Raw genomic sequence first — 24,938 nt, forward strand, 5'->3', positions numbered from 1 at the left:
TACTACAGACACTTTACTAGTTACAAAATTTTTCATCAAGACATTTCCACTGTGATATACCAAATAGCTATAAGTGTGTGTGTGTGTGTGTGTGTGTGTGTGTGTGTGTGTGTGTGTGTGTGTGTGTGTGTGTGTGTGTGTGTAACAGGAATACACCAGTGTAGTGGTATAAGAATTTGTGGTACTAACTCTTCATGTGATGTTAATATTTTTTTAATCCTTGCTTTTTTTTTTTTTTTGTGTGTGTGTGTCAGTCAAAACCTCTATATTTTCTGTTATATTGCTTATGAAAAATCTTGTCCGAAAGGACATGTAACTTGTGCAATGAGTAACATTTTGTGAGCCTCTTCATTATAACAATTATCATGCAATGTGATTGACAGTTGAAGTCTGTTATTTTGCTAGAATATAGTTATAATAATTAAGCACTTTGATTATTACATGTATAGTACTGTGTTCATAAAAAAAAAATATTGAAATATTATGGTACCAGGCAGACATTGTTTTGATAGCACCTGTTTTTAAGGTTACTTGCTTTATTCTTAATTACTGTATAAGTGATTTAGAATGCTATCTTGACTGACACAATGTACAATGATATTTAATGCAATTGTTTATTTACAAAACCTTTGCTGAATTATCTTAAATTTGATTTTATTAAATTCTAAATGGTCAAGGATAGTGATTTCAGTATTTCAGTACTTAAATAAAAAAAATATTATGGGATGTTTCAATGAACTTTTCCACTTTGCAACAAGAGGTGAAGGTGATACAGTCAAGAAGTGTACTACATAAAGGTAATCTTCTTCCTGCATTGGGGATGACTCCTGGAAAAAAAAAAAAATAAAATAAAGAAAGAAATAAACTGTTGTGCTCCATGTAAAACACACTTGTCTGGAAAAGAGTAAATCAGATCTTGATATTTAAAAAAATTCCTAGTTATATGCTATTCCTTAAACCTCTCTAAATTCAGAGATACACTTCTGCCTTCATGACTCTTGTAAATGGTCCTATAACATGTCCACCTATACAACACCTTACACAAACCTCTCTCTTACCTCTCCCTTGATCTCACTATCTTTATTTGGCATAGATACTTCACTCATCTCCTCCATTCTCTCTTCTCTCATAAACACTTCACACCTTCCTACAGCTGGCACATTCACCCCAACAGGTGTCACAAATCTCCACTTCTCTCCTCCAAAATACTATTACTTTACTTTTACCAACAATCACTCTCAGTTTTCATTTCAAACACTATGGAATTGAATCACCACTCTCTGAAGTTCCCTTTCTGCAAGCAAACAAGCTAATATAGCCCATCCCACTCCATTCTGTTTCAGCTATGCACCACTATTTCCTAATCTGTCTTTTACCTCCTTCATACAGCCAACCATAAACTATTAAATAGCCCCATGGATATTATGCATCCCCATCTCACTCCTGTCCCTATAGCAAAACTCTCTCCTAGCTCTTCCTCCACTCTTGCACTTGCATCCCTATAAAAATCCTTTATTCCTTCCAATAAGGACCCTCCAATACTATAAATTTTGATAACATACCAAAGGTTTTCTCTATTTACTTTATTATATGCTTTCTCTAGGTCATGAATGTGGCATATGACTTTTCATCACTCCTCTATTACAATTTTAACTGAAAATGTGATTGACACAACCTTTTCTTTTCCTGAATCATCCCAGTTTCTCAGTGACTTTCACCTTGATCACTTTCATCAGTCTCTCAGTGAAGACTTTCCCATAGGCCTTTCCTGGCTCATTAAGCAAACTTATCCCCTCTTAAACCTATTACACTCATTCCTACAACCTTTACTTCTATATGGAGATGCAATAACTGTTTTACTCCACTCATCTAGTACACCTCCTTGCCTCCATGCTAGCTCACATATTAGCAGCATTCAATCATGTACTACTACTTCCCTTCCATACTTTAATATTTAGTTATTCTATCAATACCAACAAGTTTGGCACACTTGACTGTGAGTATTGCTTTCTCTATCTCCTCCCTACCTATTCCTGTCTAAATACTCTTTTTCCACTGGACACTATTGCTTCATCTACTTTCTTCTCATTCATCAAACAATCAAAATGCCTCTTCCAAATACTTTCCACCTCTTCCTTACTTTCAACAAGATCTTCATCCTCTCTCTCTCTTCATTCTCACATTTCCATGCTCCTCTCCCCTTTCTTTCTCAACTTCTTTTCAAAACAAATTGTTCACATTAGACTTATCACTCAGCTTCTGACTATATTCATCTAGTCTCCTTTTACCTTCTTTAAGCAATTCCTCCACTTACATATTCCAAGTCATATACTGTTCTTTCTCATTTAAATCGCTGCTGGCATATTTTTTTTAAAACATCTCATGCTCTCCTCTTTCTTTTATAGCCTCTTTGATCTCATTTATCCATTGTACATTTCTCTTACTTCTATCCCCCTAAGTTTTCTGCTGTTACTGTACAATGAACATCTTTTACATTTGATTCCTTCTCAGCTGTTGCCTTATTAGCTTCCCTCAGTCTATTGCATACCTTCTCATATTCCTCTCTATAGTCCTTCCTATCCAACCTTTCACTAACCACTATTGTACTCACTTTTTACCACTATTACTTCCATACTTCCATCTATCTCTCACTTTAATTAACACAGCATAATGATCTCATCTATCAAGTATTCCTCTCACTAACTTGGTACACATGACATCCCTCCTCCATCTCTCACCTATCACTGTATTACTATTAAGTCTCTGCTACAATGCTACACCAAATTACAATTAAAACTTACAAATGATAAAACTACTGGAGGAAATACAGGTTTACCTTGGTAATTTCTTTTTAGTTCCTATTAATATTTACATGTGATATACATACTATTTATATAGTATATGTCAGGATCATATTCTTGTAAAGGAGGTAGTAACCAAGACAAGATGCCCCCCCCAACCCCCCCAACACACACACACAGCCATTTCCATTCTCACACACACTCCAGCATTCCTTAAATTAAAATCCTTCTTAGCTCCTGAACCTCTATGAAAGAAGAAGATAAAATTTAATCTTTAAAGACCTGCCTTGCACATGAGTCAGTTGCTCAAGCATACCCAGAGGTCTCTCACACATCCGAGTCTGACTCCAGAACTGTTTTACCACTGCTACGCCATAACAGACTCATCCCCTTTCCCAAATCTTTTCTGATCAATTTGATGAACCAGATCTGGAAAAGCCTCATCAGCTCTTATGTTCAGAAGTCATTTGGTACTTCTGATCCCCTTGTCACATGTTCTACTATGTGCATGAAACAGGTTTAGAATGATGTACTTTTTTTAATTTACAAAAATATATTTATTACATTTTTATTTTTAATCTTAGTTTTTATCTAAAACCACTCCCATCAGTTTGTCCTCTAACTTGTCCTGTCCCCTAACTGACAATATATTATTGAACAGTTTCTTTTCTATCTCATACTCTTAAATACTCATAAACACATTGTCAGTAACCCAAGCTTCATATTATAAGGAAAGAAAGTGAAAATAGAAAAAATCCTTACATTCTAACAGCCAATGTTGGGAGAAGATATAGCAGTAAGTACTTCTCAATGATGTTTGTGCTATGAAATAGTGTTTGCTATAAAAAATAAATATAACAATAACTAATGAAACCATATTTGCTATCAAAGGTGAATATCAATAACAATGTTAATGGTTTTGAAGTTGGTTTTATTGTCAACCAACTGCAAACAATCAACAATAGAAATATATTTATACTACATTTCAAGATATTGACTAAACCATCACAAAGCAGTCACCAATATATTTTTTGTGGCAAGGATTTAATTCATCACTTTTTTCTTCACAGTTCATATCCTAAGTTTTACATAGGATACATACAGTTAGTCCTACTATGGAATATTAAGAGTACAATAGTGGAAGGGCATGATTTTTTAAGGAGCTGAAAAGAAAAAAATTAAATTGATGTTCATAACTAATAATAAATGGTGCCAAATATACTATACTTCAGCTGTAATGTCACATTGTAGATTTGCCTAGGCAGTGAAGGAACTATATAATTTTGCCATCCACAATTCCAGAATTGAACATGAATTCACAATAATGAGGAAAGATACCTTAGATCAGAGATGTATGATTCCGTTGTGCTCCATTCAGCCTCAGTCTTTGTCACACGTGCATCACCCGTGGTGTGCTGAAATGCAAATTAAATTGATGTGAATAAATAAATTAATCAATAAATAAACTTATATACATGTACATATATAAAGAAAGTCTTTATGTTCAAATCTTAAAAATTCCCAGTAGATTTAATCAGAATATAATTTTTTACATTTGTTTTAATACTTTATGAATATGCACCAGAAATGTGTAAACTATCTCATGTGCAACAATCTACTTTAGATGTTTATGAATGATCTATAGATGCCAGTCCTTTATATTTATTATACTGTGTGATGACAAACTGACAGAAAAAGAAAGAGTAAGAAATACACTCACCTTTTCCCCATCAACCAATCAAAGAGTGTAGATGATGTCCCTTGGGTTTCACGAGCTGTGGAAATACAAAATCAATGACTTGGTGTCAATGGGAAAAAAAAAAAAAAAAAAAAAAAAAAAAAAAAAAAACTTTAGTTATTAGATATTATGACAAAGAAGCTAATGTATCAATTGGCAGAAGTAAGGTAACAACAACTTACTAAGTGTGTAGTCAGCATGTCTAGTGGCAGTTGGAGTTGGAGGGGCAGTGTGAGACACAAACATAGGTGAAGCAGCCAGGCCAGGTACTGATACCCTTTGAGCTAAACCACTTGAAGATGCCACTTGTAGACTGGATAAAGCTTTCTGTTCCAGAGAATCATTCAATTCTCTCAGCTCAGCAAGCCTGGAAAAAAATTAATTGTCTTATAATTTTGGAACAAAATCTAAAATACAATGGAAATTAAGAAACCTCATTAGCACCAGATGCACCTACCACAAAACAAATTCTAAAACACCTTCTCTTTCTTATTACTTTCTTATACTTATGCATCAAGGATTCAAAATTTCAACTGATATAATACACTTTTAATCCTTTTGTAGATTAGTTATGTTTGCATAGTTGTGGTCATTGTGGCTAAGGATTGCATCATCATACTCTGGTAGCCTGCTTGTTAACACTCTGAAACTGTTTATGCAGTACACTTTAGGAATATTGTAAGTACTAATAATAAACACAGGCACCACATGTTATCACTTGAAACTCAAAACTGACAATATTTAGAGGTACTCACCATTGATGCTTACTTATTACTCGTGATAAATATTTCTAAAGAGTACCATATGCACAGTTTCCGATAAAGTGTTGATGAGTGGGTTGTTAGAACATAAAAATGCAACCTCCAATCCTAATGACCTGAATTATAGTTCATAAAATGAAGGTAAGCACATTCTAGATGTGCAGATGAATTGCTAATTTTATGTCAATATAATAAAGTTTCTTAATTTGACAGAGTATTTCTCAGGTACTCTGCAACTGTAAGCATGCCACATGGCTAGTGACGTGTCAGTCACCATGAAAATAAATTCAATAACCATGATGACTAGCACAAACTAAAGATCCATTTATAAGTTGCACAGTAAATTTTGTTGTGTTTTGGAAATCCTATTCTACAGAACAAAATGACTCTCCTTTGCCTAATTTCACTTACTTTTGGTGGAGAGAAGGTGCAGGAGAGGCAGGTGCTGGGAGATGGTGACTCAAGCTCAATTCACGAGTAAGCTCCTGTGTTTGCCTTAAGGAAGCACTAAGTTTCAGTTGTAAAGCATCTCTTTCCTCGAGCAACTGAAAAGAAGTTATTCATATAGCTATTAGTATTTTGTCTCCAGTAAATAGTCATATTTCACAAAAAGGTGTCACAGGTTTTCAGATGTAAACTTCTAGCAGTTGATATATAACAGCACACCACAATAATTACCTTTGTTATCTCAAGGGAGAGTTGCTGACATCGTAAGTCACGCAGGTGTAAAGAGGCCAGAGCTGCTTCTAGTTCCGAGTTTGTGTTTAAAGAAGTGTAAGCAGCACCACCCTCTTCTTGCTCTGGCTTTGCTAACTTTGTGAGGGAAGTTTCAGCTGCTTTAACCTACAATGAAAATGTGGAGAATAGAGATGAAGACCATTTTGCATAAATCAACATAAATGCAAACTTAAAGAGTGAAAAACAAATTCATAAAGATGTGAATAGCTCCCTCTAAGAAAGGAGTAAAATATAAAGATACCTAAGAAACTACACTTATCTTACCTACTTTGGAACCCTTCCACTATCTATGCAATGCACAAGATAATTTTTCCTCAAATTTACTGTCAAAACTTGGCCAATCTTCTTGTAGCCCTAACCATCTCAGAATTGTTAAATTGTAAACTCCTTTATGGAGTGGCAATTACTGGTCTTTTCCCCTGAATTAGATTTCCATGACAGAAAGGTTAGACCTGAAGACAAATGCCAAAATTCTTAGTAATGAGAATGATTATATTGAATATTATATTGAAAAGAAAAAAAAAAAAAAAAAAAAAAAGAAAAAGAAAACTTACTTGGAGCTGCAGCTGTTGATTAACTTCTTCTAACTGTTCGACTTGCTGCTGAAGTCTTTGTGTCAACTCCTCATTGCTTTCCTCAGCCTGGTCATGCTGTGCTAGCTTGGACTTCATGGCAGCAATTTCAGCCTTCATGTAGGCAATCTGGCGATCTTGCCCATCGATGGTAGTGTTGTGGAAGGATATTTCTTCAGATTTCTTTGTCAACTCCTCTCGCAGAAGTTTCTGCACCTCAACGTTCTGTTCCAAGGCATAACCGACTCGTGTAGCTTTATCTTTTGCATCCTGGGCCTGGACTTCTAAGGCAGTGTTCTGTGTGAAAAGCACTCAATGATGTTCACCTGCAGCTTACTCCTTTATCTGGTTCATTTCCACACCCAATAACTTGATCATGGACTCTTTTCTGCTTCTTACTTTATCATTGGATTTCATTAAATTTACCAGTTCTCTAGTTATATAAAAAGGCTTAATTATATGAATTTAAGTGTTCATATAACAATTATATGGAACCACTTCACAAGTATGCAGCTGGTTGTGCTATTAAGATGGCATCTATTTCTTCTCAAAAGTGCCTTAGGCCTTTTCTCTAATTAATGACCATCAACAACTTGGAAATTCAGAACCCATCAATAATTCAAAGGAAAGAAAAAGCTGCACAGTGATACAGCAAATATGGGATGATGACAGCTTGGCCCACTGGTAATACATAAAATTATGGCTTCAATGTTAATGTTTGCACTCTGCTTGCTGTCCCATGTCTAGAATCCTGGCCTGTGTCTAACTTTTTATTTACCTCTCATGATTTAATTCAAATAAATGATTTTTCAGTGTCTTACAATTATATTACTACTATATTATGCATTAAAATAAAAGTAAATGTAAAATGCACGTTTTGCCCTTTCTACTGCCAGTCCTCTTAAAAGGAGACATTATTTTCTACCTTTCAAAAAGAAAATCACAAAACAAATGGCTGATGAAACTAGTACAAACAGAAAGGAATCAGAATATGACCAAGACAAAGCATTAAAATCATGAGCTACAATTGATACAGTGTTGTCTAAAGAATATAACTGGGTGATCCACACAATTCCTGGAAATCATCCTTTCTGTGAATGCAAAGAGGATAAGCCTGAAAAACATGTTTGGAGAAATAAGATATGTACATTAAAGATTAGTAATTTTGAAAGGAAACAAAGGCTGTGAGTGTGTGTGTGTGTGTGTGTGTGTGTGTGTGTGTGTGTGTGTGTGTGTGTGTGTGTGTGTGTGTGTGTGTTCCTCTAGTTGTAATTTACAAGGCCTGAGCTATGCTCGTGTGGTCCCATCTCCATATCTACACTAGTCTAGTTTTTTTGTGAAGTTGTGCACACTTGCTGCTGATACTACATCCTCACTGAGCTTGTTCCAAACTTCTATATTTCTCTGTGGGAAATTATAATTCTTTGTGTGTGTGTGTGTGTATTTATCTTCTCAATAACTAACAGGAACCTCTGGAAAGAAAATAAGTTTTAAGAGAGAGAGAGAGAGAGAGAGAGAGAGAGAGAGAGAGAGAGAGAGAGAGAGAGAGAGAGAGAGAGAGAGAGAGAGAGAGAGAGAGAGAGAGAGAGAGAGAGAGAGAGAGAGAGAGAGAGAGAGAGAAAATGGTTAATACTCAAGTGACTTATTAACACTCACCTCCTCATGCAACAAGTTATTCTGCTCCCTCAAACTGAAACATTCATCTTGTAAGGCACGAATAATCTCTTCCTCCTCTTCCTCATGTAAAGCTCCTAACTGTTTTTTCAGGCTGTCAACTTCCTCAACAAGACGATCCCTCTCTCCTTTGAGGATTCCTACATCATGCTTGTGGCTGTCACAAACATCACGGAGGTCATTGTACTCAGAGAACATGGAGTTGTAGGCAGCTTCAAGAGTGTCGTGGGCATATGTGAGCTCTTTAAGTTCTTCATTCACTTTCTCCTTTTCTTTCTTTAAAGATGTGTGTTCTGAATCAAGTTCAATATAGGTTGTCTTGTAATTGTTGATATCTGTTTCAGCTTTAGTCTTAGCTTCTTTGAGACTTTGTATAATAGACTGGAAGGAATCATTATCAGTACTGAGCTGTGCAATCTTCTCTTCTAGTTCTTTGTTGTATGTTTCTAACCTGCTATTTTCAGACTTCAAGATTGTAATTTCTTGTTGTAAGGCTAAGACTTGTTCTGACAATGTCCCAACTTCTTCTGGTGTAGGAGTGGGTTCCTTAGTTTCTAATGTGCCTCGAACAGTAGCAGGAGAGCTTGGAGATGTAGATTCTGTTTTCTGATGCTCTTCAAGACTCTCTTCTAACTCTGAAACCCTCCATTCCAAGGCATGCACTTGGCCTTCTAATTCTTTGTTATGTGTCCTCAGGAGCTGTAGTGTGTGGTCCTGGTCCTCTTTCAGCTCCAAGTATTTCTCTTGTGCTGCTGTTAGCACATCAATCTGACTAACTAAGTTCTCTTTTTCAGATTCCATTTCATCAATTTTTTGTTTCATCTCATCCCTCTCTGCCTCTGCTTTTGAAACTTGAGCTTTCCATTCTTCTTCCAATGCCTGGTCCAAATCAGAGAAGCCTCCAGCTTTTGCCTTCAACTTTTGTACTTCCTTATTTAGAGCTTCATTTTTATTCTGTGTCAGTTTCAGCTTTTGTAACATCTTTCCACTCTTTAATTTGGCAGCCTGAAGTTCATCATAGATACTGTTCTTCTCCTTTTCTAATGTGATCAGTTTCTCCTTCAGGCAATCTATCTCCTCCTGATATTTTGTGTCAGCAGAGGATTGCAAAACATGTTCATCTTCAATTTTACCTTCAGCACTCCAGTCAACTTCTGCTAGTAGATCATATGGCTCAGAGGCAGATACATTTTTGCTACTTGGTGTAGTTTCTAAAGAGGCAACTTGGCTCTGCAGTTCAGTATATTTTCCTTCTAGTTCTCTATAATGAGAGTCGAGTGATCTAAACCTCTCAATTTCTACTCTCTGACGATTGATCTCTGTTTCTGCTGAAGTGCTGACCTCTGTTAGTCTTTGAATTTCGTCCCGTAGATGTTTATTTTCTGAGGCAATGGTGGTGTTCTGAGCTGTTATTCTTTGTACTTCACTCTCAAGACTCTCTTTTTCAGCTTCAGTCATCTGGTTAGCCTGAGAGAGAGCTTCATATTCCCCTCTCACTCTACTGTTTTCTCCTTCAAGGATACTGTAATCACATTGTAGTCTTCCATGTTCTCCTTCCATGACCTCCAATTCACTTCGTAACTGATTGCTTTCTTGCTCTAACCTTTGATATTGACTTCTGATTCCCACAATTTCACCCTGAAGATTCTCATTTTCCTGTTTAAATCTATCCATATTAGATTTACATGCATCATTTTCAGTCTGAAGTTTAAGAGTTTCAGCTTTATACAGTTCATTATCGTTCTGCAGTTTTCCTATTTCCTTTTTATATAATTTCACCTCACTCTGCAGGTGCTGAATCTCACAGTCTAACTTAGTCATCTCCACTCCCATACCCTGGGCATCTGTTTCAAGTTTCTCTCTGTCACTTTGCACAACCTCACTGGCTTGATTAAGCACCTCAATTTCATTTCTAAGCCGTGCAATTTCAGACTCGGCTGACTGCACCATTAATTCCAGCTCCTGCACCCGGGATTTTGAGCCTTCCCTCTTGGTCTCAGACTCCTGTATGCAAGACTGTAATTCACCATAAAGAACTTCAATTTCATGTAGGCGAGTCCTTTCATTTTCTGCTTCAGCTAATTTGTTTTGCATGGCATCACACTGAAAATAAATGAGTATGAATAATTACCACATAAAGTTCACCATATACTTGAATATTTGTTAAAATAATACTTATTATGGTAATGCTAGCTATGCTCACTGTTATGCTATTATAATGGTAACACTGCTGAATACTTTGCCTCATGACATTAATAAGCTAAATTAATAAGGACATGGGAGGTGATTGAATAAGTAAAAGGCAAACAAAATTCACTCAGCTGTTGGTCATGTACATAATGTAATCAGTAATGCTGAGTCTAGAGGCATCAGTGCTAGATTTCAATCTTGGTCATTAATAATTCCTTTCATCTTGCAGAACTAATTGTCACATATACATATTTTTCAAAATTTAAAAATTTCTCCAGTGCGTGAGCAACAGTGATGAAACATTCTTCTCATACAATAAACACTGCCACTTCAACATAAATACCTTATATCTAATTCCATGGAACTTCCACAAAGAGGTGGTCATATTGGAATAGCTCCGCTATTCCAGTACCCTTCCCTTCTCACGTTCTCATATTACACTCTTCTCAACTTTCTCTAATATTTTGTGATGTTCTTTTCTACACATAAAACACCTTCCTTCATATCCAAAACACTTATCATACTAATATCGGCCACCCTTAGTCACATTTCTCCCATTCCTTTCAAATGACCAAAATGACTTGGAGTTCTGTGTCCATCTTTACCACCTACATTATATCCCTTCATCCTTACAAAGCAAATCTTCTAAATATATTGCTGTAAGTATCCAGGAATTCACACAGGTGGTATCCTCTCACATAACTATCTTGCCTGGATCCTAGAATATCAGGTAATTTTAGTGTACTTACCTGATGCTGGAGTGCCTGAACCTGACTCTGCAGTTCATATACTTGAGTCTCGAACCCTCGCAAACGGTCTACTTCTGCTTCGGCCTCTGCTAAACGAGATGTGATTACACCTGAATCTGATGCTGGATCGATTTGTGCTTTGAGACACTTCAAATTTTCTAATTCTTCCTGCAGTTTAGAATTTTCTTCTCTGAGTTGTTCATAAGTTGCCTCTATCTCAGAAAGCTTGTTCTGTAGTTCATCTATTTGTTTTTGTTTATTTAACATATCTTCATCTTTATCTGACAAAGGATCACAGGAAGTAGTTTTTTCAGGCACAGGTGGTGCTGAATGCTGGAGTTCTTGTAACTGCTGTGTTAATTGAACAACCTGCTGCTGTGCTTCTTGATGGGCTGTCTGCAACTGAGTGTAATGGCCAGTCCAGGTGGACCACTGTTCTTCATACCAGGAAAGTTTATACTGCATCTCCTCAATATCAACTTGAGGCTGGGAATGGGTCTGGGTTTGTTCTGGATATGGTTTAGTTAAAGGCTCTTGAGGTGCTGCAGTGTCTGCTACTGGAAATGCTTGTTGATCAAACCAACTTGCTGGATCTTGTTCACTGCTTTCTACATTTGCTGTGCTCAATAAGGAAAGGGATTTATCTCCAGTAGGGTGTTCCCACTGCATGGTAGCTTCCTGAGTTTCCACAGCTGTTGGTGGCTTTACTTCCTCTCCTGCACCTATTTCACTTGATGGCCAAACAGCACTTACTTCTCCAGTGGAATGACTAATGGATGTTTCCTGAATTGAATCTTTATTTGATGTATGAAGATGCTGTTGGTCTTGAATATTTCTATGTGAATCTCTGTTGGTAATTTCCTGCTGAAGTACCTCAATTTCTTGCTGCTTTCCAGCTAATTTTTCTTCAAGCTCAGAAATTCTTTGATTTACTTGCTCATAAGCATTCTGAGCCTCATTCAGACTTTCCAATTGTTTTTTCATCAAAGATAATTCATTCTGATCTTGTTCCAGTTGTTGCTGTTGCTGAACAATAGTAGCTTCATCACTTCTCCGTTGCTGTTCTAAAACTTTCTTTTCTTCTGAGAAAGTATTCACTTGCTGCAAAGCTTCTTTAAGCTGTTCTTGTATCATTCTCAACAATTCATCTTTGTCGGCTAAAGACTTCTTAAGGTTGATAATGTCAGTGTTTTCTGCAACGGGTACAATCTCCTGTGAATCTGGTGCGCCTAAATCTACCTCCCCCCAGTCATCCCACTCGGGCTGTGGTGTTGCTGAGCTGCCCAGGGAAGTCTGAAGCTGGGTGATTGTTTGCCGGGCCTCCTGCAGCTGTTGTTTTAAAGTTTCTACATTGGCACAAAGAGAAATGCGCTCAGCTTCCAAGAGTTTTGACTGGTTTTGTGCTTCTGTCAGGTCATTTTTCAGGCTTATTGCTGTGCTATCTTTTTGATCGCCAATATAAGAAGGAGGTATTTGTGATGCTACATTACCCTCAATTAGTTCTTTTGTTTCCTTAATTTCTTTTAGAGAATTCTCAAGTTCAGATTTTGCCTTCTGAGTCTCAAGTAACGAACTGTGTAATGTTTGTATTTCTTCATCTTTTGCATGAATGGTTGACTTGAGGCTTTCAATATTATCATTCAGCTCAATGCTCAAATCAGTCTGGCTCAGCAGAAGTTGACTTTTTTCTTGAATTTCTGCCTCCAGCTGATCATGAGTCTGTGAAACCAATAATAGTTCATTTTCCAGCTGGCTGATTTTCTGCTGTTGAGAGAGTGAAACTGCTTTCCCTTCACTCTCACTTTGTGAACTAAGGGAGAGAGCATGAGATAGTTCAGCTTGCAGGGATTGTGCAGTCTGCCTCTCTTGTTCTAATTCTAACTGAAGGTTCTCAAGCTTATTATTTCTTAATGATAATTCTTCTCTAACAGCTGTTAATTCATTCTGAACAGAAATTTGCTCTGTCTTTATGGTTTCTAATTCAGTCTGCAGTTCTGTAGCCCATTCCTGGATTTTGGATGATCCTATTTCCAGGTTCTCAGCATACTGTCTACTTGCCTGAACCTCTTTCTCCAATTCAGCAACCTTTGATTTTTGTGTCTGCAGTTCATCATTTACTATTTGTAATTCTTTCTTAGTGTTTTCTAACTGATCAACCATTTGTTCTTCAGCTGTTTTCATGTTAGCTGATTTTGACTGTAGTTCTTGTTCCAACTGGGATATTACTGAGGAATTATTCTGACACTGACCTTGTGTTTCCTGTAGCTCAGTCTGGACAGCAGTCAGTACTTCTTGTGACTTTTCAAAATGTTGCCTTGCCTCTGTCAGTGCTGTTTGAGTCTCACTTAGCTCATTCTGAGTTTCTATAAGTTCCCTTTCTTTGACTTTAAAGCTTTCCTGAAGTTCACATAGCTGCCTTTGTGCATGATTTCTCTGTTCTTCAGCAAGTGCAAGATTTTCCTTGTTCTGTTCCATACAAGTGTACAATTCACTCAATGTTGAATCTTTTCCTTGTATCTCGAGACGAGCAGAGTCTAATGCATGTGTCACCTCAGCCAGATGGTTACTCTTTTCTAAGGCTTCGGTCTGCCACTTCTCTACCTCTGATGTTCTTGTCGCCAAGTCAGCTGTAAGGCTTCCAACTGAGTTTTGCAGTGTTGCAATTTCCTGAACTTTTCCCTCTAGTGCTACTTTAAGAAAGTCAACTTCATTCATTAATTCATGAGATTTGCTTGCTATTTCTGTGTTTAAGTGAAGTAAGTTCTCTTCCTTTTGATGCACTATGGATTTGGTTTCATTTACTTCTTCTTGAAGACTGTCTTTTATTTGTGTTAATTGTGACTTTTCTTCTTGCAATACCATCAGTCTCTTTTCCAAGTTTGCATTCTGCTCATTTAAACTTTCAATATGAGCTGTATGTTCTTCCATTTCAGTCTGCATTTTTGATACATAAGTTTCCTTTTCTGATAGAGCCATGCTTAGTTCACCAAGGTTTTGTTGCAAGGATCTATTCTTGGCCTCAATCTCATCTATTAACAAGTTTTTGGAACAAATTTCTTCTTCATACTTGGAAATTACAGTCTGATTATTCTGTATTTCTTTTTCCTTTACTTTTATTTCTGCATCAGTAGCTTCTATCTGGTTTTTGTAGTCATTCATCATTGATACCATAACATTTAATTCAGATTCTAGAGAAGACTTTGTTGTTTCATATTTCTGAGATAAATTGGTGAGTTCATTTCTTAATTTTACACATTCTTTGTTTTCCTCATTCAGCTGCTGTTCTGTCTGTGTGCATAAGGAATGAAGTTCTTCTATCCTGGTGTCTTGCTGAAGTAAATGAGTTTCTAGTTCTTCAAGTTTATCAATATAATCATTTATAGATTTATCCTTTGCATTAACTTCATCTTGTAAAGAAGAAACTTCTCCAACTAGATTCTGTACGCTTATATTTCTTTCATTTACTGTTCTGTTCAGGGTTTCAACACTTTGCCTGACTGTCATTAACTCCTCTTCCTTAGAAGTAAGTTCAGTGGATTTTGCAACAAGCTGTGACTTTAATTCTTCTATAATTTCTCTTTCTTTCATTAGCACTATATTAATTTCTTCTAACTCTACTTTTTTCTCATCCCTTTCTTTTATGGATGTTGATAATTTTTCTTCAATACCAGCAATGACTGAGTCATGTTTGTCTATCCTTATAGACATGGTTGTAATAGTATTCTCTTTGTCAGTAAGAATGTTCATAAGACGTTTGCATTCTTTACTTTTCTCTTCCATTTCCTGCATAGCACTTTTTGCTCTTTCTTTACACTCTTCAACAGTAGCAATCTGATCAGAAAACTTTTCTTGCCATTCATCTCTTTCTTTCAAAATACTCAGAATTTTTTCTTCCAAGCTGGCCTTTTCAGCCTTGAGTTGATCATTAGAAATGATGTTTGACTCTGACATCTGGCTTTCCAATTCTGCTTTTCCTTTTTCAGCCACATCTCTCTGTTCTTCAATTTCACAAAGTTTCAACTCAAGAGTAACCATTGCCTGATTACTTTCTGTTAAGCTATGTTTTGTGGCTGCTAATTCAGTTTCAAGATCAAAGATGCGATTTTCACGTTCATTTGTCCCCTCAACTAGTTTAATTTTTTCAGTTTCCAGCAAGGTAATTGCACTAAGTTGTGAATCTAGGTCATTGTTCTGCTGTTTTATTTGTTCCTCAAGCTTGTTTCTTTGAAGGATCAATTTTTCATTGGCAGCCTTTAAGTCATCAAAGTCAACCAGCTTTAGCTGTAAATTTCCTTTCTCCTCTTCTAGTTCAGCAATTGAATTTTGCAGCTCCAGTATTTGCTCACCAGATTTACCATCCAATTTTAAGCTTTTAAGTTGTTTTTCCAGTGCTCTGAGCTTTTTCTGACCATGAGCTTCTGCTTTAACTAATTTTTGCTTTAAATCTTGCACAAAAGCATCTTTTTCTTCAGAATTATTTCTGTCCATTTCTGCCTGACTTTTAAGTGATTTAATGTCTGCCTGCATTGTCACAATCTTTTCTTGAAGTTCAGCATTACGGGTACTGAGCTCAAATCTAAGGTTTTCAAGTCGACGCCCATTGTCTTCAAGCTGTTTGACTTTCTTAGTTTTTTCTTTAATCTCCCTAGTTAGAGCTTCTTTCTCATTCACAAAAGTCTCTTCTTTTGCAATAAATTCCTCCTGCATCTTTTTCATTTGATATCTAACTTCTTCCAGTTCTTGTAAGGTCTTTAAGTTTTTCTCATTCTCAGCCTTTGCAACCAATGTCACTGCTTCAGTTCTTGACTCTATCAGTCTATCCTTTTCATTTAAAGATTCTCGTTGTTCCTGGATTACTTCTTCCAAACGTTCCACCTTTTGTGTGAGTTCAAGAAGAGTATTGTCTTTGTACAGGATTTGCTGCAAGAGTTTTTGTGTCATTGTTTCATCTGTCATAGAGCTGCTTCCTTCCTGAAGGGAATGGATAAGACTGTCTCGCTGTTCAACTTCTGATCGTAGCTTATCTATCCTTTGTTTCATCTCCTCCATAGTTGCTCGTTTTTCTGCATTATCTTTTTGTTGACGCTCAAATTTCTGTCTGTTTTCTTCGAGCTGTTTTCTGAGAAGCAGAATCTTTGCTCTGCTACTACTTTCAGATGATGGCAACCTCTTCTCTACTGATTTCTCCTCACCTCCACTTTTAACCCCTGCCTCTAATCTTTGCTTGGGCAGCACCATACCTCCTACTGCTTCTTGTTGCTCTCCTTTATCTGAGTGCTGAACAGTTTTCTTCTTAGCATCACCTCTCTCAAGTCGAGGTTTCATTTTAGCCAACCTGACTGCGAGGTCCTGAAATGGTACAAATTTATAATAAATTCTATATTTCATAAAAAAAAAAAAAGTCAATAAATACAGAGACCATGAAATGTATATGTGTCCAATAAGTGACAGTGAAGATGAAATAATGGATAATGTTGACAATGAGGTCTGCATGATAAAAAAAAATTAAAAGATTTTTTGTCATTAGCTACAAGGAGAGGATAGAGGAGTGAAGGTTGAGGCAGCAGATGGGTGAGAACTACAGTGAAGAGGAGGTTCCAATTACATGTTAACACTTTTTATTCACACATCTTATTGTCTCTTGATATCTGATAATAACTAAAAATTGCTCTAAGTAATCCAATAACTGAAAAAAGTTGACTTTCTGAGGAATTTGGCATGAATTAGTAGGCAAATATGACACCATTACAACAATAGCATAGAATTATATAGGAAACACATAGATATATTGGAAAGATTCTGATAAACTGAGCACTACTACAGCAGAATTCTTGACTCTAATTATATTGGAATGAACTTTCCAGTATATCTAGTTCCTTTAAACCAAGGTTTTATTATATCTAGTGCTGAGATGGTATTGAACCAGAAGCTAATATGAGTTGTTAATCCCCATGTCAATTATTTACTGTCTTTTTGGAAGATATGCAAAGACTTTTACATGATTCTGCTCATGCTACCAAATATATCACACAAAAAGGAGGAGCATGAGGGTGAGAGGACAAGACAATACAAAATATAGCTGTTCACAGCAAGTTAATCATTGCTCCAACAAGCAATGAGCAGTGTGTCAAGCTCATGATCTAAGGAAGATTTATGAGTGGCACACAGTCATGCCAACTGTCCTGTAACTAAAGAAAAATGTATGTGATATGACTAGTCAATAAGGGATCAGAAAATTAATACAAAGTTATTAATGCTGCCCTAAGCACTGTCAAGTGAATCACTCCATGAATGAAAGAAATGTAAACAGAAAACCAAGTCAATGACAGTAGAAATTTCAATAAATAGGTATGTTAATGCTGCCCCAAGCATACACACTGCTCACATGTATGGGAGATAGCAGGCAATTTTTTTTACAAAATTTGTACAGTAATATTAGCAGCATAACTGTTACTCTTATACAAAACCAAAGCTGTATGAGTAATTTATCATAAACTGTCTATTATAAAAGTGGAATACAAAGAAAAAATATCATGAAAGGTCAAGAAATGTTTTTACCTCCACTTCCTTTTCTCTTGATGAAAGGGAGGCATCCTTGTCCTTCAGCATGGTCTTCAGGTGACCAATCAAGGCTTGTTGCTGGTTAAACTGCTCCTGTTAATGGAAATTACATCTTAAATCATCTTACTATAGTACATAAAGTCATCCTTTCACTTTGATTAATACATACACTCCTCTGAGATTTTGGCTGCAGGGAACTAAAATATTCCTGTTTTCCAAAAATGCTGAGAGCTTCATAGTTTTCAGGTATTTGTTCGTTAAGTGTATTGAGGTTTACATGCACCACAAATCAGTGTATAATGCAGCAATTATGCAGCATATGTTGTATTTTTGAAATCTACTTTGTAAGGAAAGGGTTATTTAAAAGTGAAACTGAAAATCAACCACAATTATTGTATATTAATATTGTCAAGTTAATATAGGATATTTTAATGTACAAATAAAATTTGTACATTGTTTAGGAACGGCAGCTGTGGTGTCCATCAGTGTTTCACTAATAGTATCATTTTGACTTTCAAATAATCCTCTATCAGGATTACTAGAGGGGAAAATATTATATGACAGTAAGCATATTAGTCAATTAGTGTTCACATTGGGCTGACTTGCCGGTGATCACTGGCTGTTTTAATAAGGACTGTATGTGCTGCCACACTTCTCTGGAGATGCACATTTTGATGTACTTATATGCCACAAAACACTAATTCTAAGTGTTTATACTAACAATATGCATGGGATCTGGTGATACACACTCTACAGAACAGTTATTATAGGTTAATATTTGCAACTACATTTTCACATGTATTTCTAGTCTCCTACTACACATTTAGTTTGAAACATTCTTCTACTGCTTTCAACAGCGACTAATGTTTTATCTGGCAAATCCTGAAAAGAACTGAACAAGTATTATTTGTGCTGCAGGGATACTGTTATGGCCAAAACTGTGCCAAGACAAAAGAACTGGTCAATATCAGACACAATGACTTCTCCAAAACACCAATAAAAACCTGAGGCAGGAGATACAGGTTTGTGGTGCTGTTGTAAAACCTCAGTCTGTACATGTGCTGTGGTTGATTGCATGAACATAAACATGAAAGAAGAATCAAGATGTGAAAGGATGAGTTGTATTCACAAAGAAGAAAGAAAGCAGCAACTCAGAGAAGACATTGGGACACAATATAAATGGACAAGTGGCCACTCAGAGATGATGTTGGGAGACACAATGTCAAAAGGCAATCTTTACCAATGTCCTCCTAAGATTACACATCAAAACATGGTTGTTTCTTTTACATATGCCAGAATTTATAAAGCTTTTATGTTAACTGTACGAGTTAAATGGATAAAGTAAACTTAAATAGAAAGGAAAAAATAGCATTCATCCAAAGGTGACGATGCATCCTAAACCTGGGATGATATTATTTAACTCCTTTTGCCATATTTCTTGCTCTCTACTCAATGATGGTGGCTAAAATTGTTCCTAACATTTTATTAGTAGGTCTGATAACACAAATGACATGATTTTTTTCTGGCATACCTAGGTTTTTGTATAAAATTAAGTCAGCTGGTGAATCTGGCAGTATTCCAGACCAGTGTGAATGCCCCAATTCACTGACCGTAATATATGAACCCATTACTGAGATCTTAAAGAAACTAGAGTCGTAAAGGGATGCTTTCATTGCTGTCAAAAACTGAAACATTATCTTATGGATTTAGTACAGACATGTGTGCATAGTGCAATCCTGACATCTAAGAAATTTAGGGAAAATTTGTCTTTGCATACTTTCTTCACCAGTCATTTTTCTATCAGAGTGAAGAATTTTTTTTATACAGTAAACAAAAATAAATGATTATAACATAAACACGTTATTTCCTTTTTACATGAAATATCAGCTGAAAGCAGCTATATGACACAGGATTATACAATATGGAAAATCATGCTCCAGAAACATTTCTTAGACATAATATGACTGAAAAAATAATAGCTAAGCAACAAAGTTTCTGTATTCACTAAATAATTTTATGTCAGAAGATGGGTAAAATACCTTGAGGTCTCCTAGCTCCTGTTTAACCACAAGTGGGTCCTCAGTAGATGTGCTTGCTTCTGGCTCGGTGTCTGCAGGTGGGGGGTCCCCCACCTGCTCTTCCTCTGAGCCTCCCCACCACATCTCCTACACTGTAAGTGAAGTGCTCAGTTAGAGATAATATGACACCTGCTTCCTAAGTGATTAAGATATCTATGACTAAATACTATTATGGATCCTTACAATACCTTTATTAGGCTTATAGAATGGACATAAATAAACTAGAGTCTATGTAAACAAGGATAATAAGGAATATCTAGGAATTGAAAAAAAAATACCCAAAAGAGTATTTAAGTATGAATTAAAATAATTTTTTGCAAAGTAAGAGAATGTTTCAAAATATTCAATAATAAATATTACTAATACATTACTACTATGCAATGGTACTAGTAGTTTAATCTGAAGCTTTGGGTTGTGCATTTTTACATGAAAAATCATAAAGTATTTATATTTCCTATATGGAGAAACTGATACCATACTTCAATTAATAAACTCCTTAATGTATCTGCAGACTTGCCTTGAGATTCAAAAGGATTTTAAGCATCCTAAATCAAGGAATAATAATACCTTACAATACACAATCACCAGGTTATAAGAACATAGGGATACATATGTGTTACTGTAGTTTGTGCACCATTAAGTGATGCAGAACAATCCTGATTAGGAAGTTTCAATACTTGGTCAGACTTAGTTTTGAAATATCACTCACTATTACACAGGAAACATGTGGCAGGTCAGGCCATACAAGTTGATGAAAAAATACAGACAGTGCTCAGAAATACAAGTGGGGTTTTGATCAATACAATAGTGCCACAACAGTATATGAAATTAGTGTACAGTATTTAGAGGAACTATATTGAGGTAATATTAATACATATTGATCTACAGTACATTAGAGGGACATCAGTTAGGCCATGTGCAGAGGAGAGAGAGAGAGAGAGAGAGAGAGAGAGAGAGAGAGAGAGAGAGAGAGAGAGAGAGAGAGAGAGAGAGAGAGAGAGAGAGAGAGAGAGAGAGAGAGAGAGAGAGAGAGAGAGAGAGAGAGAGAGAGAGAGAGAGAGAGAGAGAGAGAGAGAGAGAGAGAGAGAGGAGGTTTATGGATGCACTGATGGAAGACAGGTGGGTAACAATTGCAACAGAAAATGAGGAAGACAAATTAACTTAGATTAGAGCAAGGTTCTTCAAAATACAGATTGGGACCCAATACTGGGTCACAAGCTCTTGTTCAGTAGCCCACCACATTGTAAACAAACATTAAAACAACAATTCAAAAGTAGTAATGTGTGTGTGTGTGTGTATGTGTGTGTGTGTGTGTGTGTGTGTGTGTGTGTGTGTGTGTGTGTGTGTGTGTGTGTGTGTGTGTGTGTGTGTGTGTGTGTGTGTGTGTGTGAATTAGTTTCCATATCGTAGGTATAAAGGTGCAAAAAAAAAAAAAAAAATTACTGGATTGTGAAGGAAGTATATAAAATCAAACAGGAGTGTGATGAAAAATGTTTGAAGAACACTGGACTAGAGATATGTGATCTACTAAGGCAATCTCTTGTTGGAAGCAGCCGCTAGAAGTTTCTATATATAAAAGTACCTCTAAACATAGTGACTAGTTCTTTAGCAAAACACAAAATACAGTGAAGCATAATGTTAACAAACCTGGACTTGTGAAGTGAGCCTCTCTTAAAAATTGTAAGGTGATTTTTGCAGGAAGTAAGCAAAAAAAACCTTTGAAGATATTTATGAATAACCATTACTATACTAATGCCATTCAATGGCAATTCTAGTTTTACATGAAGCTTTGGAATCTTATGCAGTTCCTAAATTTTACCAAGTGTGTTTTATATTATTACAGAATTACACGTCTCAATCTAGCAGATAAAAATACATTTTTAGATGAACACAACTGAAAACTTCATTGTTATACATACCATTACTGTCAAAATGGTATTACTAGAGAGAGAGAGAGAGAGAGAGAGAGAGAGAGAGAGAGAGAGAGAGAGAGAGAGAGAGAGAGAGAGAGAGAGAGAGAGAGAGAGAGAGAGAGAGAGAAATATATGATCTTTGTCACTGAAAAAAATGTTAATGTAAGGAATCTGGGGACTGAATTTGAGTTTAATGGATATATAGATTGTTCAGCTAATCCCATGATGCCACTACCCACAAATCCCAAGTATAAACAATAGAAAATCCTTGAAATGTTTACTCTTGACTGGTGCAGAGCTTGTTGGACTTTGAAAATGTTGAATTTTGCCACACTGTTGAGCCATACTAGACATGTAGCCCCAATTTTTTTTTTGTTTATGGCAAGCTCACTGAGTTTTCTACATGACATGTTTCGTGCTTGTATGTTACACAGATTTCTTTTCCAGATTTTCTGAGACTGGTACAAAATAGTTTAATATGTGATTGATGCAGCAATATTCAGCCCAAGTTAGAGGATGTTAAGAAAGGTAAAGCCCTCTGATTAAGAGATTAAAAGTTCAGTTGTATTTAGAGTAGAATATCCTCTCACTGTCGTATGCTCATTGAGACTGGTGTACAACAGTTAGCATGAGTGGAGGATACAACTATAACATACTTGTTTTCCCTCCCTAGAAATCCCACCTGTCCAAGCTTGCTGGGGGAAGGGAGAAATGCAGTCCTAATTTATCAAATTATGAACATTTCCTGCAACAAATGTACTACTATATCTGCCTCAAGATGCAGTATCCAGACCGAAATATAACAAAAAAGCATCCATTTTTTTTTTACTAAGCCGCTGCCAATGCATTTGTTTCCTCACATACAAACATTATTGTATTTCCCTCAAGTAGATACCACACTGTAATAAGACGCAAAATCACCTACAATTCCTACTCCTCCGTCACTGTCAGTGCATTCAGTGCTTCCTCCCACACACTCATCGGTATATCCCCCCACGAAGCAGTTCACAGACTGAAATAAGACACCAGCCACACAAAACAGCTGATCGAGAAGTGTTGACGTGGAGCCTTCACTTCCCCTCTCCCTTATATAAACCCCAACACCTGTAACCCAACAGGCTCTCACGCCACGCCTCGCCGCCCGCCACACTGTTCACTATTACCTGCAGGTGCTATCTGGACTCCTGGGACATGGTGGGTCAGGAAACAGCGAGTCAGGAGCGCCCCATGAAGCACCACACCAGCTGGACCACCACAACCACAACACTGTCCTGACGTCACCCGTGAACACGCGACACTCGAGCTGCGCCTTTACAATGAATACAACGTTTGTACAGTATCTTATCAATGACATGGTTTATTCTTGCATGTATCATTAGTTAATCTAATATGAAACTATTACTGAGATGATAGTAAAGGTAAAGGAAGGTATAATGCTAATTCCGCGTTACTCATGCAGCCTACGTAATTGTGATCAGCTGATTTACTACCTATGTGTATACTCTCTACGTATGTACATTTACCAGGCAGTGCATCTGAAAGAGTTTTAAAGATCCCAAGTCTGTGACAATAAATAGATTTCGGAGATAGATCTTTCCACGGTAATCTTGCATCACCCACTCGTTCCAGTCTAGCTTTATCTCAAGGTCGCTTTCATGTGTCGTGCTCCATCCAGGTCACCTCTCACAGCTTGTACCGCTGCATACGTCAATGCATTCTGTGCCATTCCTTACACCTACTCCACTATACTCTGTCCCACTTTTATAGTTTCTTCAGTCTATGTACTCTCATCTATACATGAATTTCACTTAGTACATTTTTTACTGTTTGTTTCTCAAATATTCTTTCACCATTTAAAGTTTATTACCTTCCAAGCACCATACCATACATAATAGCTACTCGGGACAGCCACACTCTTCCATAATCCTTACAATGCATAATGTTTGGTCACTCCCTTACTGCGCTTCCTAGTTAGTCCACCCATTGTTTTGATGTCGGTAAGTTATAATAAAATATATATATATATATATATATATATATATATATATATATATATATATATATATATATATATATATATATATATATATATATATATATATATATATATATATATATATATATATATATATATATATATATATATATATATATAATGTATAGATTGCTCGCAGTCAAGGTAAACAGGGCGAGGACAGCAGGCTGGTTCTTGCATCAAAATACACACACACACACACACACACACACACACTTCTCAGATCTACGTGGTTATTTTGTAAGGAAGGGGTGGGAAAAAAAAAAAAAAATCGCTGTGCCCACTGTACCATGTTGGAATCTGTTTGGTAATGGTGATGTTAGAGCTCATGAATGGCAAGGTTAATAAATAAGATCCTTTCCTAACAACAACAACAACAACAACAACAACAACAACAACAATAACAACTACTACTACTACTACTACTACTACTACTACTACTACTACTAAATGAACGGGTATAAGAAACTCATATAATTTAACTAATATATTTGTGTTATTATTATTATTATTATTATTATTATTATTATTATTATTATTATTATTATTATTATTATTATTATTATTAACATTATAGGCCTAGAGATGTACTTTAATATCTCAAAAATATCTCAACATATCCTGAAAGCAGTTAATTGTTTGATAAAAAAATAAATAAAGATACATAAACGGAAACATAAAGTATCTAAATTAAGTGGTAATAATTTAAGAAACCGCAGAATTGCAAAAAATTACACTGTTCACAGTATAAAAAAAGAAAAAAAATAATAAAATAAATAAACAAATAAATAAAAGCTGATATACAAATCAAGAGCAACTAAAATAATGCATTCAATAATGTCGACAAAAATGAAATAAATAAATAAATAAATAAAAAGCAGATCTGAAAATATTTATGTACAAAACAATGAACATTAATGACCAAATTCTTGAAAGCGATTAACTGAATAACTCAGGTAAATCAGATAAAAACTGCATTAAATACAGGTAACTACAAGCAGATGCACATAATGACAAACATGATGTAAATACAATGTAACCAAAACCAATTCAAAAGACGAAAGTTCTACTTGTAATCAGCAATGTCTTTTAGCAGCTGAGTCTTGTATTAAAATGCAACACTCTCTG

At 36.0% G+C, this 24,938-nt stretch overlaps 1 protein-coding gene across 4 annotated transcripts; it reads right to left on the reverse strand.

Annotated features, from left to right (window-relative positions):
• On the reverse strand, positions 1–23,078 carry LOC135106973 (golgin subfamily B member 1-like). Of its 4 annotated transcripts, none has more exons than XR_010271520.1 (12): positions 22,939–23,078; positions 19,824–19,954; positions 17,782–17,877; positions 11,224–16,572; positions 8,267–10,387; positions 6,593–6,907; positions 5,979–6,143; positions 5,712–5,845; positions 4,722–4,906; positions 4,522–4,576; positions 4,140–4,216; positions 1–827 (listed from the first exon to the last, which is right to left on the reverse strand). XR_010271520.1 is itself a non-coding variant. In XM_064016455.1 (11 exons), the coding sequence occupies exons 2-11, from the start codon at positions 19,944–19,946 to the stop codon at positions 4,192–4,194; spliced, it is 8,568 nt and encodes a 2,855-aa protein (XP_063872525.1). In that variant the 5' UTR covers positions 19,947–19,954; positions 22,939–23,078; the 3' UTR covers positions 4,132–4,191. The 4 variants fall into 4 exon arrangements, 1 of the variants encoding a protein (XP_063872525.1); XR_010271522.1 differs by lacking the exon at positions 22,939–23,078 and adding an exon at positions 22,701–22,821; XR_010271521.1 differs by lacking the exon at positions 1–827 and adding an exon at positions 3,335–3,964.
• Positions 23,079–24,938: the final 1,860 nt, after the last annotated feature.

The sequence above is a fragment of the Scylla paramamosain genome, chromosome 14, assembly GCF_035594125.1.
Source record: "Scylla paramamosain isolate STU-SP2022 chromosome 14, ASM3559412v1, whole genome shotgun sequence".
NCBI lineage: Eukaryota > Metazoa > Arthropoda > Malacostraca > Decapoda > Portunidae > Scylla > Scylla paramamosain.

Bases quoted from the DNA above. Each gene is read 5' to 3' on its own strand.
- LOC135106973 (XM_064016455.1), bottom strand. From the start codon at position 19,946: ATGTGGTGGGGAGGCTCAGAGGAAGAGCAGGTGGGGGACCCCCCACCT. The intron at 17,878-19,823 runs GTATTTTACCCA...TTCCATTAACAG, and splicing joins AGGAGCTAGGAGACCTCAAG to GAGCAGTTTAACCAGCAACA. The intron at 16,573-17,781 runs GTAAAAACATTT...GTACCATTTCAG, and splicing joins CAAGAGAAAAGGAAGTGGAG to GACCTCGCAGTCAGGTTGGC.